Below are 19881 nucleotides of genomic sequence, written 5' to 3'. Positions count from 1 at the left end.
ATTGAATTGAATAAAAGTTCTGTAAATTTGTGGGGAAAAAAATATATAAAATAACAAAATAAAAATAAAAAACAGTCCCTGAAGTCCAAATGCAAATTACTTCTAGTGTATGGCTAGCATTTCAAAGGAAAAGAAGGGACTAGTGAATTCCTGACTTGAGCACTTTTATCTAAGCTTGAGGAAATTTTGCAGGTGTGCCTCAGTTTAAAGAAGTTAAAATGAACATGGTTTTAAAAGAAAAAAACAACAAGCATTGCAACACCAGTGCGGTGCAGTCTTCTCCACACGCACACTACCAATAATCAGCCAGAAATATTCTGCATTCATAATTTTAAATAAATGAATGCTGTTGTTTAAGCTATAACACACATACCTCCCTACAAACTGCAGACTGAAACTCACTGTTGGTAGATTCACATTCAAACAATCCTCTATGGGAAAATATGGTTTTAAAAGATAATTCTCATTTTTTTTTTTCATTTTGGTGTTGCTTTTTGTTTTGTTTTGTAGCTCCTCTTCCACATTTGACTTCAGATGATGTTGATAAGGCCTTACAAAACTCTCCACGGTTAATGCATGCTAGAAACACAGGTAATGCTGGCACTGCTCCCGTTGCTATAGGTCATCTTCTAAAAGCACAGGATTCCTGTTTATGGGTTGCTTGCTCAAAGTGGAAATAGTAAACAAGGAGGGAGATGAGCGTATCCTCTCCTTGCTGTGTGTGTGTTTTATGCACATACACATAGAAAAAAGGTGGGGTCACTTAGGGTCAGATGGTGCAAAATGGTTTCCCCACTGATAATTTCTTGTGTTCTACAAGCTAATGGGGTCCCTAACACATGATAAACTGCAGGCTTGGGGCCTTTGTCTCTGAAAGTTTTTTTCTCGTTCTGTCTCATTTTACTGTCAGATCTATACCATGAATCCCAAAAACGTTGCTGGAGCTCAAAAGTGCTTCAGCGCTTGCCTAAATGCTGTGGTATATGGGGACCATTTCCCCTCCCATGCAGTATATATTGAATACTTAATAAAATTGTTATTTAGGCAGCTACCCCATCTCATTTATCAGCTATAATATGTGTCTTGTGTTGGGATCTCCACTAAATTCGACGTTAGAATCTCCACTAAGTCTGATCTGAATGTAAAATGATTTTTGTTAGTACTCACCCTTCTGTTAAGCTGGCACAGGCAAGTATAGAATATAAGTAGGAAAACAATACAACAAAAGCCTCAAAAGCATGTCTTTCAAGCTTTGACTTAAAATATTTATGAAAATAATTCAGAATACATTTATCTTTCTCTAACGGTTGTGCAACAGAGGATGGCATGGAATTGTACATATAGTATAGTATGCATATTGATTAAAGTTGTTTGGAATATTGCATGATCATGCCTGAGGGTATTAGCTGCCTACAGTGACCAGAAATAACAATTATTTATGAGAAATGAAAAAGATAATACAAAGGATAATGCAAATGAAAAGTAAAGTGAAATAAAAAAATCAAATAAAAATTAAAGGCAATATTTCATATTTCACTTTGTTTTCACTGTGGTAAATAGCAGTGAGTTTCATAGAGAAATGAACTAGATCAGAAGATTTCTCACTGGGATTAGATGTTTGCCATTTGACATAAAGTCCTACTGTGGGCTATAGGCCTCCAACAAATCCTACCAAAAGCAACAGAAATTTTTTCCATTGACTTTGATGGGGTTTGGAATAAGCCATAAGCTCTTTTTAAAAATAGATGGCCTCTATAGTCTTTTCCATCTTTGGCTTCCCAATCCTAATTTGCCAAGCAGTTTCCACATACAGTTATCCAAGTGTTGTTCAGCAGTTCCATGTGTTATCTTTTTCTATATGTGCACTGACAACGCTGTTTTAAAATACAGTTCACCAAAACGAGATTGTCTGCAATTATGCCATTGATCATTGCCATAGGAAAAATTGCATTGTTCTGTTGGCATAAGAGCTTTGGAGTGGGGTTTTCAAAAGACCACAAAAGGGTTAGGAACAAGTTCCTCATGAAGTCAGGAGTAACTACACAGACAATTCCTAATGATCCTGTTCACATTCCTAGAAATGGCAATTAGAGGTCTGTTGATGTAAAGCAATTTCAGTTCCTGAGACGTGAGATACCATTTTCTATTATCAAGCTCAATATTTTTAGTGGGGTTTCTGAGGGTCTGACCCAAAGCCCACCAAGGTCTGTGAGAAGATGCCACTGACATGAATAGGCTTTTGCCCAGGCCTGCAGTCTCTGTGGGAAATATGAACTTGTTTGGGAAGTGCATGTTCTTCCAAGCACGAAGAGAAGGCAAAGAAGTCTTATTTCAGAAGATATGAAACAACCTGCCCATGTGGTGGGGATGTGTGGGGAAGGCAGAAGGGATTTCTTGAACTTGATTCTCTTCCCCCTTGACATTGATTTTGCATGGACATGTATCCAGTCATGAGAGGATTTACACAGGTGAAAAGGCTATCAGTATTCATATAACATTCCTAAGGTACAAAATATTCGTAGTCTTCATTTAGACACACTAGAAGAGGGAAAGTATCAATGGAATTAGGGACTGTGAAAATGAATCTTTAGGTGTTATGTCTTCTTCTTTCTCTTTAGGAGGTGCCACTTTTATTTTTCCAAATACATCAGTTTATCCAGAAGCAACACAAAGAATTACAACCAGGACAGGTATGAACAATGACAACCTTTTGTACTATTCATTTGATCCCTTGAAACATCTCTGTCTTTTACTCCTTCTATTTTCTCTTGATAAATGATAGGTTATATTATGTATGCACACACATATTATGTACACATTTATATATATGTCTGCATATATAACATTGTGTAGAGTAAGATGATTAAATAGAAAAGTTAAAATCTGTGTCATCCACTTATCTCTGCCTTTAAAGCAATGCAGTCTAGAGTTCTAGACACCAGAGAATCAGAAGACTAGAGCTGTGTTCACTGGTTTTGTTGCGTGATTCCAGTGCAGTCATTTTTCAATGTGCTTTAGCTCCCTGTCTGTGAAATGAGTCAGGATATCCTCTTTTGTAAGTTGAAATATATTGGAAAAAAGTACTCTAAAATATTTCTCCTGCTCTCTATTTTTTATTTTATACATCTGATCATGAATTTAAGAGATTGAATAAGTAAAAACAAACCACAAGGAAGTTCTTATTGTTGAGAAGTGTGAGGTCCATGGAAGTATTGTGGGTGTGCTGTTTTGTGAAAGGCTAAAGGGAATAATTACAAAGATGAGGACATTGCTATGAAGTAAAAAACTTTCTTTGCATCACCCTTCACAACTAATGATGTTGGAAAACTGCCTTATCTGGACATTTGCTTTTTCAGTAATAAGCATAAAGTATTGTAATACATTGAGGGGAGTTGGAACAAAATACTGAATTTAAAGGAAACCCATAACTGAGCCAGAGGCATACATCCAAGTGGTCTGAAGGGACATACACTTGAATTGACTGAGCTCTTTTGAAAAGATACTTTCTCTCATTAAAAACTTCGCTTTTTTTTTTTAATAAGACATATTTTATTTATGTTTTATCAATGCTGTAGGGCACAATCCAGGAGAGTATATGCAACTAACTATTTGTGTACATTTATATACAGGTATATATGCCTGTCTGTAGATTTGTTAATGCATAAACAAAAAAGATAGATAGGGAAACATTACCAGACCAAAAACATGAATAAATCCACCCTGCCCAATTTATAGGTAAAGAAACTCTTCTGCTAGAATTATTCATCTGTAGCAATGCTGTAGTGAATAAAAAGGAAACCAAAGATCCAATTTATATATTTGGCATTTGAATTTCATAGGGAATTTACCGAGGTTCCCCACAACTATTTACAATAAAACTTACATTAGTGTATTGTAAGAAACAAAATATTTTAACAGATCAAGAACTGGCCAATTACCCGCTACCAAGTCTAAAAAGTAAACAGCTTAAATCATGGGTGCTTTAGCATTGCCTGCATTATAAATAGTTAATAGTAATGGGAAAAAAGACAGAATAAAATTTGGTATAGATCTTGGAGCTAGCATGAGATTTTGACATTAGTCAGAACCAAATATTCCTCCAAAGGATCCCTGTGAAGTAGCCCAGAGGTCTTAGTCGAGATAAATGAACTGGCAATATGCTAACAGCTGAAAATACAAGTTGACAAATGCAGTATAAGCACAAGTTTTCTGTATATCTTACTGATCTGAAATTAACCTTCTTCAATCATAAAAGAAGAGCTAAACATAGGCAACTTTATTTACGGCACAATGAAAGCCACTGCTCTAGTTGCTGGCTGAAGTGAAAAAAGTAAACAAATGAAGGAGCATAGTGGAGGGTTGCATGGGAAATCTGATTGTACTATTAAATAAATCAACAGTGTGGCCTTGTACAGAAAACCGTATGAATCATCCCTTATCAAAAAGGTTATTTGCAGAATTGGTGTTAGAGCAAGCCATGGGAATATGGGAGAATCTTTTGAACCTATTGAAAGACATAAAAGTTTGAGATTGTTCAACTCAGGGTCTGGGGATGAAAAATCATGATATAATTGTCAAATAAAGAGTGTCACAGAGTACCTGCTTTGTCTGTTTCCCACTATTAGAAAAAAAGAATATTCAGAAGAAGTTAAAAGATATTTTCATGAAACATTAAAGCAGATTGTGTCTCTCGTGATCACAAGTTATTGTAGCACCCAAGAGCTTTGAATGGCATAGAGGAATCTGGACATGAATATGAATGAGAAGACACATCGTATATGTAGAAACAACTGCTAACTATGCAATGTTATACTAGATGCCCAAAGCTGTCAGTAGTTTCCAATGAAAAGGAGCATGCGACATCAGAGCAGAGGTACCTGGGTGTCCGATAGCAAATAACCATGCCAATTGAGAGGATTTCATGTGGAGGCTAGAATGAGTCTGTTGTGAAAGAATACAATTTTTGGGATATATTTCCAGTGGTGTTCACAAAAATTGGCTTTTCTATCCCATGAGAAATTCTATGTTTTCAATATTTTTTTTCATCCTGACTTGTGATGGAAAAATAAAGTACTAGTTTTCTCTGAAGTAAAGATTTTTTAAAAATCTTTTAAAAAATTGTTATTGTGAAACCTTTCTTTCAGCATTTTATCCAAATAAACATCCTGACATCTACAAAACAAAACACTTTATGTTAACATTAAAAGCATCTTTCTGTATTGATGCAATTCCTTGTGAGAATTGTAGTTTGGATATAGCATGCCTCTATTCTTCTGTGAGAAACTGGTGTATCATAACTAGCATTTCCTGCAACAAAATATCATGTGATTTTTGAAAAGAATTATTTTATTTTATCTTTTACAATAGAGAGCTGGCAAACATCTTCAAGGTTGGAATGTTCATTCATTCAGAAAGATTTTTTTCAGAAATTCAGTTTTCTGTCAAGAAACTATTTTCAACAGAATCACAGAATCACAGAATCACCTAGGTTGGAAGAGACCTCCAAGATCACCGAGTCCAACCTCTGTCCTAACACTAACAAGTCTCCACTAGTTTACTGAATTATTCCTTGGCTTGTCCTTTCTGTTAAACATTACATGTCAACTAGACTGCAAAGAAGCTTTTCCATAACAAATCACATTTCATCAAAGAGCAATAGCAGACTCTTGGGACAATCATTTGATGACATGAAAAAGGTCAAAAAGAGGGCGGGAGGAGGAATAAACAAGGTTAAATGGAATTGGCCAAATCCTGGGATGCAATTTGGAGAAAGTAATTAAGCATTGCCATTGTTAAGGTACTACAATAGCAAATAGGAAATGAGCAATGTTTATAATGAATTACAATAACAAAGGCATATTACTTCAGTCACCTTTACAACAGAACACAAGGTTTCAGCAAGCTGAAAGTAACACAGTGAAGCTATCAGGAGCTCAGGAAGACCTAATATGGGTTTGTCTACGTCTCACCAAACAGAAGCATTCCCATCAAAGATTTGTCCAAGATAAGAACATGTTGTACTAATATCCCATGAACAAGAACAGATCTGCTTATCTAGGATAGCAACATGTTTATCAAGGTGCAATACTGAACTAAGAATGAAGTTGGAATTTTGTGCTGTTTCAAGCAAGGCTGATAAGTGGATTTTTCTATTAAAGGAGAGAGTGTAGTCAGAAAACCATCCTATGATGTGTTAAAAGGCAAAAGTTTTCTCACAGTACTAAATTTGTACCACAAGTATTTCAGGGCTGTAAGTGCCACTGAGTACAAGCAGACAGCATCACACAGCCCTCTCAGTGTACATATGTCTAAATATTTTGAGGAGAGGAGAGGAGAGGAGAGGAGAGGAGAGGAGAGGAGAGGAGAGGAGAGGAGAGGAGAGGAGAGGAGAGGACACAATACACACAAGTATGGAAGTATTAGAATGAGTCCAGAGGAGGGCCACAAATATGATCAAGAGGTTGGAGCTCCTCTCCTCTGAAGCCAGGCTGAGGGAGTTGGGGTGTTCAGCCTGGAGAAGGGAAGGCTCCAGGAAGACCTTATAGTGGCTTTCCAGTATCTAAAGGGGGCCTACAGGAAAGCTGGGGATGGACTCTTTGTCAGGGGTGTAGGGATAGGACAAGGATAATGGCTTTAAACTGAAAAAGGGTAGATTTAGATTAGATATAAGGAAGAAATTCTTCACTGTGAGGGTGATGAGACACTGGAACAGGTTTTCCAGAGAAGTTGAGGATGCCCCATCCCTGGAAGTGTTTAAGGTCAGTTAGGACGGGGCTTTGATCAACCTGGTCTGGTGGGAGTGTACCTGCCCGTGGCAGGGAGGATGGAATTAGATGATCTTAAGATCCCTTCCAACCCAAACCATTCCGTGATTCTATTATTCTGTAAGTACCTAGTCTTGTTTAGAAGATCCTGGACCTGTTTGAACTCCAAACACTGTCCTGCAATTGGCACCATGGCTGAGCTGTTCCCTTCTGTACAAACAGAACTTGGAAAATCCTGGAAAGGTGACTAGAGTTCTTCTGAATTTCTTAGAGTTTTCAGGCGATAAGGTTTCTCCAATTGCATCAATTGATAGCAGGTGTTGATCTCAAACTGTCCAGGACATCAACATGATTCAGCTCCACACCCATTTTCTGCTAAGAGATGAATGCTTTTACAATTTTTTTTCTCCAAGTATCTGAAAAATGAGACTCTGGAATAGTTCTCAAGAAACCAGGGAGAAAAGGGCACTAGTTATTTAAATGCAATACAAAGACAAAATGCATATGTCAGCAAAAGCAAAGTTTTTGAAGTGTAAGATTCCAGGAAACGACAGGGCTGGGTAGTGCCAGTCTGTTCCTCAGGCCAAACAGACTAAATAAATTACAAGCAATTTGGTTCTGAATTTCATATTACACTTTATTTTCATTTGATATTCCTGCTTATAGTGCTTGGAAATGGACAGAGAGGTGCACCTGGTGTGCACAGAGCCAGTCTGTGACTGTTTCTTTACTTCCCAATTGCTTTCATTTCCAATAATTTCTAAAATAAAGCACAAGCACTGTTAACAATCATTATTTGCACCACTTTAGTTCTACGAGGAGGGTACTGCTACCTTGCTGGAATCCTGGGCCAGCTACATAAGTCTATGATCTTGGCAACAATTTCAGCTAATGTGTTTAAGCCAGCCATAGAAAAGCACAAGCAACTGCAAAAGATTTCAAAAGCTAAAAAGAACGTCTGAATTTCCTTCATATACTTTATCAAGAAAGCTTTTATGTTTTAGTTTTAGTTCTTTATGAATAAAGCTTTTATGGTTTAGTCTCTTCATTTTATATACTAAACCATTTAACTGAAATAAAAGTAATGCCTATGTGGAAAAAAAAAAAAAAAAGAAAATGAGAATTTAGTTTAGACACATAAAATTAAGCAGCTTGTTCCAAGAAGCAGAAAGGTACATTTAAATAGATGAAGCATGGAAAAAAAAATAAAAAATCAATCAAACAAACAAAAAAAACACCACTTTTTGAAAGAAATAGAGAATATGTGAAATATGTGTATATAGCTGTTCTTAACATTTAAGCACGTTCACTGTTTTCACATTCTAAGGTTTTAGAGATCTGTGAGGATACTGGGATGTGGGAGGAACTGTGAAAGAAAAGGAATTATTAAATTTGAAATGACTAGTAAAAGAGAAATGAGTGGAAATGGTAAAGTGCAACAATCAGTTACTCCAAAAATGCTAGATGATGAGAATTAGACCAGAGGGTGCATCTGGGGAAAAGAGGACTTGCAAGCTTGAGGAATAATATCAAGGAGAGAGCATAATAAAGTACGTGACAGCAGTGAGAGCCACTAAGAACACAAAGAAGATATAACAGTAGTTTAGGAGAACCTCCAAAAGACAAAAACAAGACTTGGTTGCCTCCCATGTCCCTGCAGAAAAAGGAACTCTCAAATTCAACCTATAAACTTTGATTAATCTCAAGGGATAGCAGGAACAGACTAGTAAAGAATTGCAAAGTAAATCAACTGAAGTCTATCTTCTTATAATAAAATACTGTTACATACACAGTCTGGAAGGGAATGTCACACAGTTTATTCTTAATCTGAGCTCTGACCTCTTGGGAGACTTTTCCCACAAGGCTCTAGTATAAATTGTCCACAGTGCACACTGTGTGTCATTCCTTGGTGCCTTTGGCTGAGGAAGGTGTTGCAGGAGCTATCCAATACAAAGTTTTAGCAGCAGTTTAGTTTATTATAGTAAGTAGATTGATATAGTTAATTGATTATGATGACAAGAGTCACAATGACTAATCTACTGCATATTTAAGTTGCTAAATCTTAACATAAATCAGGTTCCCTTAAAGACTAATGTTTCACTCACCAATAAATGTAGTTAGTAGGCATCTCTTGACCTCAAGGAGTAACCTTGAGATGTGTCCCAGCCCAAAGGGAGATTACTGCTGTGCAGCCTGCTGTTTCAGCATGGAATGCTTAGATTAGGCTTTCTCTGACTGCTATATGTATAAGATAAAGTGATTGGCTTGCAGTCAGACTTAGAATCTTACCATGTTGCTTTCAACCTCTTGATATAATTTGTCATTTCTCCATGAGGGATTTCAGTGAATCACCTGTTCTAGGGCTCTTTGTTCGTGGTCGTGGCCATGATCACCCATCTGGTGTTCTATTATTAACAAGCTGTCCAGTTCAGGGAACAGTCACATCGAGGCCTACTGTGGTTCATAAGCCTGACCAATGCTTATGTCAAGTGCAGGAGTTGAGCATATCCATCAGACAAGGTGACCAAAGGGAGTACTCTGAGCATTTGGAAATGTTGGACTCTGTAGAGTATTTGTGCCAGATATTTCAGGCATCTAACAAGAATAGGCACCTCCAAAGAGCACTATAGAAGACAATGTGATACTCTTATTTTTAGAAATCATACAGACAATATAGGGTTTAACAAGGAGTATTCTTCCTACTTCAGTGATTTTTCTAGTCCCATGAATCACATAGAAATGTGCCTCTTATGGACAGGTAACACTTTATACCATTTCTGCATGAAGGACTATATTTTTCCTTTGCAGATTTGCCTTATGAGCAAGCCAGGAGATCAGCATGGACGAGTCACACCCACCCACTCCTCAGTCAAAAGGTAAAAAACATCTGCATATGTCCAGCTTGTGGTCCCAATGCACATCTGTTGCAATCTGGGTAGACCCTGAGGTGAACTGATAGCAGCTACCTCAGCTCTCAGCTCGGAAGGACTTATACCTGTGCCTTGTCTGGAAAGCCTTTTAGCTGTGTATAGGCAACACTGGGTGGAGTTACTGGGGCAGCCTCATGTTCCTTGAATGCAGGCTTCATCAAGTCTGTGACCATATAGTCTCACAAACCTAAATCCTACTGTGACCATCATTGAGTGGTGAACAGCAGGAGTCCCAGGCATGTGGTCTGTCGAAGGTTTGGTGAACAACTTCCAGACTGGAAAAATAACTACATGGATTTCTCCATTTTCAGCTACTCAGCCATCATCCTCAACAGTGCCCAAAACAGAAGACCAGCGTCCACAGTTAGGTGGGTGTCATTTTGTTTGAATTATGCTTGGGGTGTGACAGGGTTTGTTGAACATGATCAGAAGGTCGTCTCTCTCCTACCAACCAAAGCCAATTGCAAGATCTAATTCAGTGCACTAATGAGATTTCCAGCTGGTGACGAGTAATTCCCTAGACCTGTGTATGAGCTGGCTGTACAGCTGGATCTTAGATGGAGCCTCCCATGGCTATTAAAACTTGCTTTTAGTAATGTTTAGTGGCAATGACAATCGTTCAGAGTGAAAAAGCTGTTAAACAAAGTACCTATGTTCAGTTTAGATATACAGCTGGAAGGTAAAGATGTCAAAAGAAGATATATTCCACAGTAATTGAAATGCTAGCAGTTGGAAAATATGCATAAACAAAGAGATGAAAATGGATTATAACACATAGAAAACTATTTGAATTTTACATCCTAAACTCCTGAAATTAAACAGGAAAAAGAGAAGGATTCCCAACCTATTGAGAAACTGTGAGGAGAAAATAGGGGTTTATTGAATTGCAGGCTAGTGTTTCTGCAAGATGGGTGCATTTTGTGGTTTCAAAGCAGCTAATCCTTGGCGTAGGACTTAAGCCCTTACTGTGAAACTAGACTGTAGAACTGTCTTAGACAGGTACTAGAAAGCAGTGCAGTCTGAGTCAGTGATGGCTTTTGCTAACACAAAAGGATAGAAGTAGGAAATACGGGAGATTTGGAGGATATTCTTAGCTCAGAAGACTCTGAGGCCTGTTTCTATCACATGGATTTCAAATCATTATTCTGGTTTTTGTTATAGCTGAATAAGACTGTGCACGTGACTATGTCTCGTTAACTTACATGCATGCTGCCTGGGAAGTATTAAACTGCTTTTTGCCCAGATAGCATTTTATCTAATCTGGCCTCCCAACCATGAGAATCTTTCCAGAAATATATTGATGATTTATGTAAGTCCTTGGGACCATTAAATGGCTTGTGTGTGAGCTGCACAGATTATTTAAATGTATAAGAAATGTTAACCTGATTATATGCTTGGCTGTAAAACTGACGGCCGTTTGAGAGCAGCTGTTCAGAGATGAGACAGCCCAGCAACATGGTTGTTTACACAAGGGCCTACAGGCTGTGCTTTACTGACCATTGCTTTGTCTTTCCTACTTCTTCACAGTCTTTCCTTTTTCCTGTAGTATTTCAGTTCAGGTCAAAATCAGTTTTCATTTCCACAAGGGATCCTCATTTCCACATGAGGAAATCATTGAGATGTTATGGGATTTGGAAACCCCAATTGCAAAGTTGATTCAGGAGATCCCTCGCTGGACTGTGATGTTAAAGAAACAAGCCAGTCACATTGCCTGGGTTCAGCCATGCCCTCTCCGCCCTCCTTTTGGAGGCTGTTTTGGCACAGAAAGTAGTAGTAGTGACAAGGGGAAAACAAATGTAGCTCCTCAAGATGAGAGATCTTTGTCCTTTCCTCACCCCATCCATGCCATGGTTAGCAGTGGGACTCTAGCCTGTGGGCCTTAGCACATTGCAAGAGTAGATAGTTCCAAAGGGTGTCTGTGTATTTGTGTACTTTGTTAAATGGGAAACAGAATACTTCTAGACCAAATTTACAGTGTGTCTGAACATGTGTTTGTGCCACTAATACAGGAAAAAAAAAAAAAAAAAAAAGTGTATACTTGCAACTGTTCACTTGCACACCCAATTTTAAGGGAAAGCATGCAAATATTGTGATGCAGGGAAAGGAACAACTTTTGTCAGTGTTGGACCTACTGTGTCATCAGGTGGCACTCAATGACCTCTACAGAGTTAAAAACAGCACCTAAAATACGTGACATTGTTACATGATTTAAAATCTTTCTTTCACAATTTTTTAGATCCTTATCAGATTCTTGGACCGACCAGCAGCCGTCTTGCAAATCCAGGTGAGAAGGGGTTTTGCTGATTTAGGAGCATTTTTCTTCTCTGATAGTGCCCCCACTCCCGTTTTAAGGCCAGAGTCGGAAGGTGATGTGACAGACTTTGCCGTTCTTCGATATGGCTCAGTGGGAGCTGATGATACCCAACATGTCGCAGGATTGGGTTTCTAAATTACTTAAAGGTGGGACTGAGCTCACAGATGTCAGTCCCACCCTTAAGACACAAACTCAGGTGTCTTAGTATATGTGTCTAGATATGAGTTAGGTCTCTTACTTACCATGATAATCATTGGAGATGTAGTTAATATAGATGTTTATCTCATCCTAGAGTAGGTGGTTATATTCAGTCAAATGCCTCAGTAGATTCCAGTAACTATATCAATAGGGGTTCACTTCTGTTGCCTAGACATTAGGAGTTTTCTTCGGTGCTGTAAGACATCCCTTCTGGCCTCCAGGTACTCCTCCAGAAGGGCACGAGTGTCTTACTGATGTGTGTCATATGTGCCATAGATTCTGTTAATCTACAATTCAATGACATACTGACCTTGCAAATAAAATATCTTTTGGATGAATAACCCAAACCAACAAATATATATAGGGAAAATGGGAAAGCAGAATCTATTTGCAAAGAATAATTGGATTAGACACCTCAGAAATGTTAGCCCACTCTAAGAAGAAGGTAACTGGGTGTGTTATGGACAGGGCCTTGTAGTGTATTTTAGCTGAAGATGAAGATCCTTCCTAGTGAGTTAACACTGATTGTGAACTGTGCAGATTTCACTGTTGCTTCTCTGAGTCCACAGGACACACTGTGGCCATATACCACTGTAATCGAGAACATAATCTGCCACAATAGATTGACATTATTTGTGCCACTTCCTACTTCGCTTTCTTTAACAGCCGAAGGGTGCAGTGCTCCTTTTTCCACATTATAGGTCTCCTCAACCACCAGTAATCTTACAACAACAATCTTACAGCCTCTTCAAGCACAAATTTGCCAAAATACTGCTCCATTTCCTTTCACTTTATCCCAAGTGATATCAGGCACTTCTAGATTAGATTACTTTTTAGACAGTTTTTGCATTGCATAGGAAAGTAGTTAAATAAGTATTAAGAATGGGGCTTTCCAAATGGCCTCAAGTGCTGAGTCTGAGTTTCCAGGTGACACAGATCTTAATTGGATTGGGGGGGTGGGGGGGTGGGGGGTGGCTACCTCCCTTTAATCTGTTTGTAAGTCTCAGGCTTTTACAATTTTGTCAAGTGTGCATTTGGTAGCCTTCATTACTGTGGAAGACACTAAAGTGATCTGGATTGGGATACTTTTTTAACATGTGGGTATGGAATTTCTACACACCATCATTCCTGTGCTTTAACATGTTTTGTGTGTTTATAAATTGGTGGAATTAATCTCTCATTAAAAGGAAATTGACAGCAACCATTTATTTTCATAGGACCATATATTACATTTGGAAGGCAAGTGTTTATGTTAGAACATATGTTGGATTGCTTATTCAAAAATTTGTGTTTTGTCCAGTGCTGAACTGTTTATTGATTTCAAAGGCTAATCCCCTTGTTATGTTTCGTGTATTAAAACTTGCATGCCTTGCTCATACCATGGATTCTTTTGTTTGTTTGTTTATTTAATGCATGTTAATGGAACAGAAGAAATTCATTAAGGACAGTTTGGATAAATAGCATTTAAATGAATATGGGTTTCAGTTGCACTGAAGTATAAACTGCTAATGGATTTCAGATGCTACTCTAGCTTGATATTATAATTTACCGCTATAAGCTTTCTAAAGAAAAGCTTGTTTATTATACCCACGTATCTGGTTTGGGGAAAAAAAAAAGAAACCCAACCAAATCCTGGTCAGAGATGTACTTAGAAGTTAGCACATGCAAGTTGGTTGGCAAATTCTGCTGACATTGTGCTTGTGAAACAGATTGCCTTGCAAGCTGCTTCAGCTGTATTTTGCATCATTTAAGTGCTGCTTTATTAAGAAATGCTAAGCTTTTAACATGAATATCAGTGTCAAGGCCCTTCACGATCTACTTTCAATTGCCTAAAATGGTCAAATTTTGCTCCTATAACTGGGCAACATGCTTCTGCAAAGTTGACAGCAGACTAATTATTTTCCTTTTAAAATGAAATTGGCAAAGGAGGGAGAAAAAAAATAAAAAGTTTTATGTCTTAACTTCAGTAATCATTTAAACTCTTGTTTGACACAGAACAATGATGAGAATGAATTTTATGGACCTTTTCACTGTTTTTGCAAATGTTTTGCCCTATGGTTGTATGCAGTGCAACAGCAAGCTAATAAGTTTCCGTTCTGCGTTTCCCCAAATGCTGCAAATGGGTGATATGGTTTGGCACAAGTCCAGCTTTCTCTAAACTTCTCTATTTTGTGTAGGCTTATTCCATAGCAGAGAACATTTAGTTGCAACATAATGCTGTGAGAACAAGCAAAATGTTACGCAAGTAAAAGCTGTTTGTCCTGAACTTTAGAGATTAGTTTCCTAAATGAGCACTGTATGATTTCCCCATCAATTGTCTACACTGAATGACATTAGGTAACTATTAAATCTCCATGTAATGGCATTCTGCCACCCAGATGAGCGAAAACATGACACATAACCATTATCTCTGCTCTTTAGGATTTCATGAGACAGGGCTAGGAGAAAGGGGACTAGTTAGGGTAAGAAGTAGGAACTGACATTGCAACATGTCCTAATAGGGTCCTATGTGAGAGCCTGAAAGAACTGGTGTCTTAACTTTATTATTCACTAGTCCTGACAATTCCATTCTTTTTTTCCCCAACAGGGAGTGGCCAGATACAGCTATGGCAGTTCCTGCTGGAGCTCCTCTCGGACAGCTCCAACTCCAACTGCATCACCTGGGAAGGCACCAACGGGGAATTCAAGATGACCGACCCTGACGAAGTGGCTCGACGCTGGGGGGAGAGAAAAAGCAAGCCTAACATGAACTATGACAAACTCAGCCGTGCACTCCGCTACTATTATGATAAAAATATTATGACTAAGGTTCATGGTAAGCGCTATGCCTACAAATTTGATTTCCATGGAATCGCTCAGGCCCTCCAGCCTCACCCCCCGGAGTCATCCATGTACAAATACCCGTCAGACCTCCCCTACATGAGCTCCTACCATGCGCACCCCCAGAAGATGAACTTTGTAGCTCCCCACCCCCCTGCTTTGCCTGTAACCTCATCCAGCTTTTTTGCTGCCCCTAATCCATACTGGAATTCACCAACTGGAGGTATCTACCCCAATACCAGGCTGCCAGCTGCTCATATGCCTTCTCATCTTGGCACCTACTACTAAGTGGGGAAAAAAAGAAACACCAGAAAAAGGAAACAAAGACACTGCTCACTGGGACACAGTCCCTGATGAGCTGCAATGAACTCTATTGGAGTACATGAATTAAAAGTGCCTAAAGAGACAAGTGAAGGTTTGGCTGGGAAAAAAAAAAATTAAAAATAGATGTCAAAAAGACTCTTTGTAGTAGGGTTTTAAAAGAGATACTCATGAAGTATTAAGATACTAAAATGTAATGTATATGGGGCATCGACTCTGTGGACCAAACAACAGTAGACTATAGTAGGTAAAAGCATGAAATGATAAGGAAAACCTACAAAAGCTAGTGGTCTTAAAAAGTTGATAAGCTTAAGTGTAAAGTTTGATATCTTGCTAATGCAAAACTGGGACTATACTACAGCAATATAAGGATAAGTCTATAGTGACCTAACACAATATATGAATCATTACAAAAGAGGCGGGGAAAGGGGAAAAAAGGAAAAAAGAAAAAAGAAAACTACCTGTATTTAAAAACTAGAGACATATCAACAAAAGAGGCTGGTTTAGTGTGGAAGGTGATTTGGAATATAAAGGCATTGTTTTGGTTAAAATCACATGCGTTCCATTCATCAGAGTGTTATCAGCTACTCAAACTGTGAAGACAACCCAAAATTTAGGATTCCTTGACAGTATTACAAGAACCCTGAGCCAAACATTGGAAATGAGAACGTGCTGAAGGGCAAGTGTATGATTGTAGATCAGAGGCCTACACCTGACAGAGGAAGAGGAAAGGAGAAAGAGGAGGACAAAGGCGGTAAGAATGGGAGAAAAGAAACTTCTTTACCAGTAGAGACTGAAGAGACTGAAAACTTAGTAGTGTTGGGACTATGAAGAAATACTTGTTTGGACTTGCGAAACATTTTGCTCAGTATCATACCATTCCCAGTATTACAGGAGGAACAGACTTGTTTTTATAGTAATAAAAAAGTGAAAAAGGGAAAAGCAGAAGAAATCAGAAATCAGAATATGCATCTCTTTTTTTTTAAAAAAAAAAAAAAAAGTAAAACTGGAATTGTGTTTGATATTTAAAAGTTACCAGTTAGAACCTCATCGTTATTAAGGGGGTTTCTTTTCTATTGGTTAAAGCAAGAGACAACCCTTGACTGCCAAAATTAGAAATCATCTAAGTATTTTTGTTAGGTGGGCGCCAGTTTTTCTTTATTGAGTCGCGAACGCTGTGCGTTTGTCAGAATGAAGTATACAAGTCAATGTTATTTTTTCCTTTTTATATAATTATTATATAACTTATGCATTTATACACTACGAGTTGATCTCGGCCAACCAAAGACACAAAAAGGGACAATCAAAAATTGTGGCCTTGAATTTTAACTCTGTATGCTTAATGTTTACATTATGAACATATTAGTACTTAGAATGCAGAATGTATGTAATAAAATAAGCTTGGCCTAGCATGGCAATTCAGATTGACACAGTAGTTTGTATTTGCATTTGCATTTTCAGTTCCTGACACGCCTATCAGAACTTCTTCTCACCAAATTAAATTATGTTAGGCATTTTGTTTTAAAATTTTGTTTTGTGAAATCTGGCAATCGTGAAAAAGTAGGAAAAAGTAGCAATGCTTAGCATAAACTAAATGTGGATAGGTGCTATGTATATTCTTTTCCAGACAATTCTGCTAAAATGTTTGCAAATCTTTGTAACAGTGTTTTGCCATTCCTGTCCTAAACTTCTTTTGCCCGGAGATTGCATGCCCAGTTCTTTGACAACTTCATGGCCAAGATTCAAAATGAAGTCTAAAGGAGTCCTCTAAGGAAGAATCCTGTTACCCAGAAATTATCTTTCATTGGCATCAGATTATGTAGCATAATCTCAGCCTGAGATGTATCTTCATACTGACACATATGTTGAATTACCATGCCCCCTTCCTATTAATACATACTGTATCATTATTAGTAAATAAAGTGAATAATGAATAATTTCCATTATTCCTCACTTTAGAATGGAGTGTATAGTAGCTTGTTAATTTGTCATTGCAATCCATCTTGGCTGTTTACAAAGGGCAGGATGTTTTCTTTCTGTTCTAGATTTAGAGGCTTCCCACACTGTACCCTGGGCCCCAAAACTACATCTGGTGCCTAATGGCATTATTCCTTTTTTTTTGTTTTGTTTTGTTTTTCCCCAACACCAGCTGAAGAACTGGTCTGGAAAATTAACACTGACATTTATGGGTGGTTTTCCACAGCAGGCAGTGTTTACTGCAGACACCCCAGTCAGCTTAAACCTCCAACTATATCCCTTTCTTTTGCTGTTGTTTTGTCTCTTTTTAAGACAAAATGGGTGTGGTTTCAGGTTTTATAGCAAATGTTCTGCATACCCATTTTGTGGAGCATTAATTGGTGCTCTGCAGTGGGAGCCTACTTGCCAGATTCCTGTGTTATGGGTGTCTTGGTGGCAGTTTACAAGCACAGGATTATATTACTAATATTTGAAACCTAAGCAGTGGCATCATAAGCCTTGTGACCGTTTGGGAAATAAGCATTTTAAGTCTGTATCTCTTAAAAAATAAAAACTTAACGGAAAGGTTAGAAAAACTGAACTCTTGGAAAAGGTTAGTCACTACTAAAGGTTAGTCACTCACTATTTTAGAAAGGCACACCTCTATGCTGGCTATAAGAATAATAGTTTGCCTTTCAATGGAAATACATCTATAGATGCTTGCTATCTACTTCGTGTGTACTTCTAACTCAAAAAATGGTAAGTGCATTGTTGAACCACCTCTAAATTAAACCCTTAAAAATCCATATAAAACAACCATTTTTGTTTAGATTGGCCAGAATATGCCTGGAGGCCTTCAAAGTATTCCCAGAGCTCACAAAGCTGCCCACAGGATTTCCAGATGGTATTGCTCAGCGGCTGTCATGTACAATGGCAGTAACATCCTGGCATGGAAAGGTAGGGCCCAAGTCTTCACTGGGACAGGGATGGAGTCACAGCAGTTGGGTGTGATGAAGACCTCTCACAACTGAAGAGCAAGATCCTACAGCAGGCCCCAGGTAGCTCACTGGCAAATTAGTCCATGGTGTGGATCTTAGTGCTATACTTACAGCTTGCAGCTTTATAGGGGCTTTGGAATACCTGGATTTTACAGCTCTCAGGGAGAAGATGGAGAGCCCCTACTGCTGCTAGGGAACTGGGTTAGGGTAGGTGGCCCTGCTGCTAGTGGGGTCTCCCTACAACCCTACAGCAGCTGCCTCACAGGGTCTGCTTGCTGTGGGGCAAGCACCAGCCCAGTGTCCAAAGGTATTGGCCGAGGCAAAACAGGCAGTGGATCCATGGCAGTGTCTCTGCTCTCTGCTGCTCACTGCCTGCTACCTGATCTGGTCTTGCTAGACCATGACCCTCTTTCATGGCCAAAAAAAAAAAAAAAAAAAAAAAAAAGAAAAGAAAAGAACAGCACAGCCAAAACCAGCCTCAGGATGGCTGAACAAGTCTGTCTTCATATCACAAAAGACATTCACGTGAGTCTCAGGTAGACTCTAAAACCTCAGTTGAAAGTGCTGTATCTTTGCCCTTTAAGCACCTGGATGCATGAACAAAATGACCCTGATCAGTCCCCATTTGTACAAACTGGTCATGCTGATGCCTTTGTTTAAATTAGGACTCCTTTAAAAGTTAGTTATCAATCAAGTCTTATTCCTTATTACTGCACTCTGTGGACTGCTCTGAAAGCAGCAACTTTGTTTTTCCTGAACTTTAGTGGTTAATGTATGCTTATCTTTCACCAAGAAATATCCTTCTGTCCGAGAAGCTGCACTGTTACATGGAAAGTGATAGTGAAACAAGGTTTAAAAGTAAAATCAAGAAGTTCTTATATTGCTGTTCTTGACCAAGATGTTTTCCCTGATATTAAATCGGATTTAGTGAATACACCAAAAATGCATTTGAAGGATGTATTTTATAACACTTGTACTGGGACTCTGATCAACACTGATTTTCTCAAAGTTTACAACAGCACAGCACCAGCCATACTGAACACCTTAATTCCCCTCACTTTCCACCTTCAGAAGACTCCATGCTGGGTATCTCAAATGCTACATGCTTTATAAACTGCCCACAGCAAAATAGAGATCGTCAGTGATTTAGACTTTCTTCTGCAAACTCATGTTTCTTAGACTAGCTAAGAACTAATTTTTTAATTTTTTTTAACTGTATGTGCATTGAGGAAAAAATAAAAAAGCAATACGGCTTGTATTTGTTATATTTAATATATTATATTATATTCTTAGTGATCCCATTATCTTTTTCCATGGCATCTTCTCAAGTTTGGTCACATGAGGGAAATGATTACTGGTAAATTGGAATGACACCATATCTGTCCAAAGGACTCGGTTAATTCATGCCTGAATTTTAACTGTCTCTTGAAGCAATCCTGATGCAACACGAGCACTTAGCTCCCTATCTGGTCTGTGGAGGGAGCCTTAGGATATTTTTACAGTGGATCCTGCCTATATTTGGGACCTATGTTAAGAAGACTAAACACCACCATGGAGGCTCAAACTGGACTGCGACTATT

The 19881-nt window shown here is 38.4% G+C and overlaps 1 protein-coding gene across 1 annotated transcript in view; it reads left to right on the top strand.

Annotated features, from left to right (window-relative positions):
* The window catches only part of ERG (ETS transcription factor ERG), a 147725-nt gene extending 130422 nt beyond the window's left edge, over positions 1-17303 (top strand). Inside the window, 7 exon segments of the mRNA XM_040577558.1 lie at positions 511-591; positions 2619-2690; positions 9573-9620; positions 9623-9640; positions 10006-10062; positions 11931-11978; positions 14794-17303. Coding sequence (XP_040433492.1) covers positions 511-591; positions 2619-2690; positions 9573-9620; positions 9623-9640; positions 10006-10062; positions 11931-11978; positions 14794-15314 — 845 coding nt within the window. The 3' untranslated portion in view covers positions 15315-17303.
* Positions 17304-19881: the final 2578 nt, after the last annotated feature.

The sequence above is a fragment of the Cygnus olor genome, chromosome 1 (genome assembly GCF_009769625.2).
Source record: "Cygnus olor isolate bCygOlo1 chromosome 1, bCygOlo1.pri.v2, whole genome shotgun sequence".
Taxonomy (NCBI): domain Eukaryota; kingdom Metazoa; phylum Chordata; class Aves; order Anseriformes; family Anatidae; genus Cygnus; species Cygnus olor.
The sequence above is the reverse complement of the archived record's forward strand: the minus strand, read 5'-3'. Positions and strand labels throughout refer to the sequence as shown.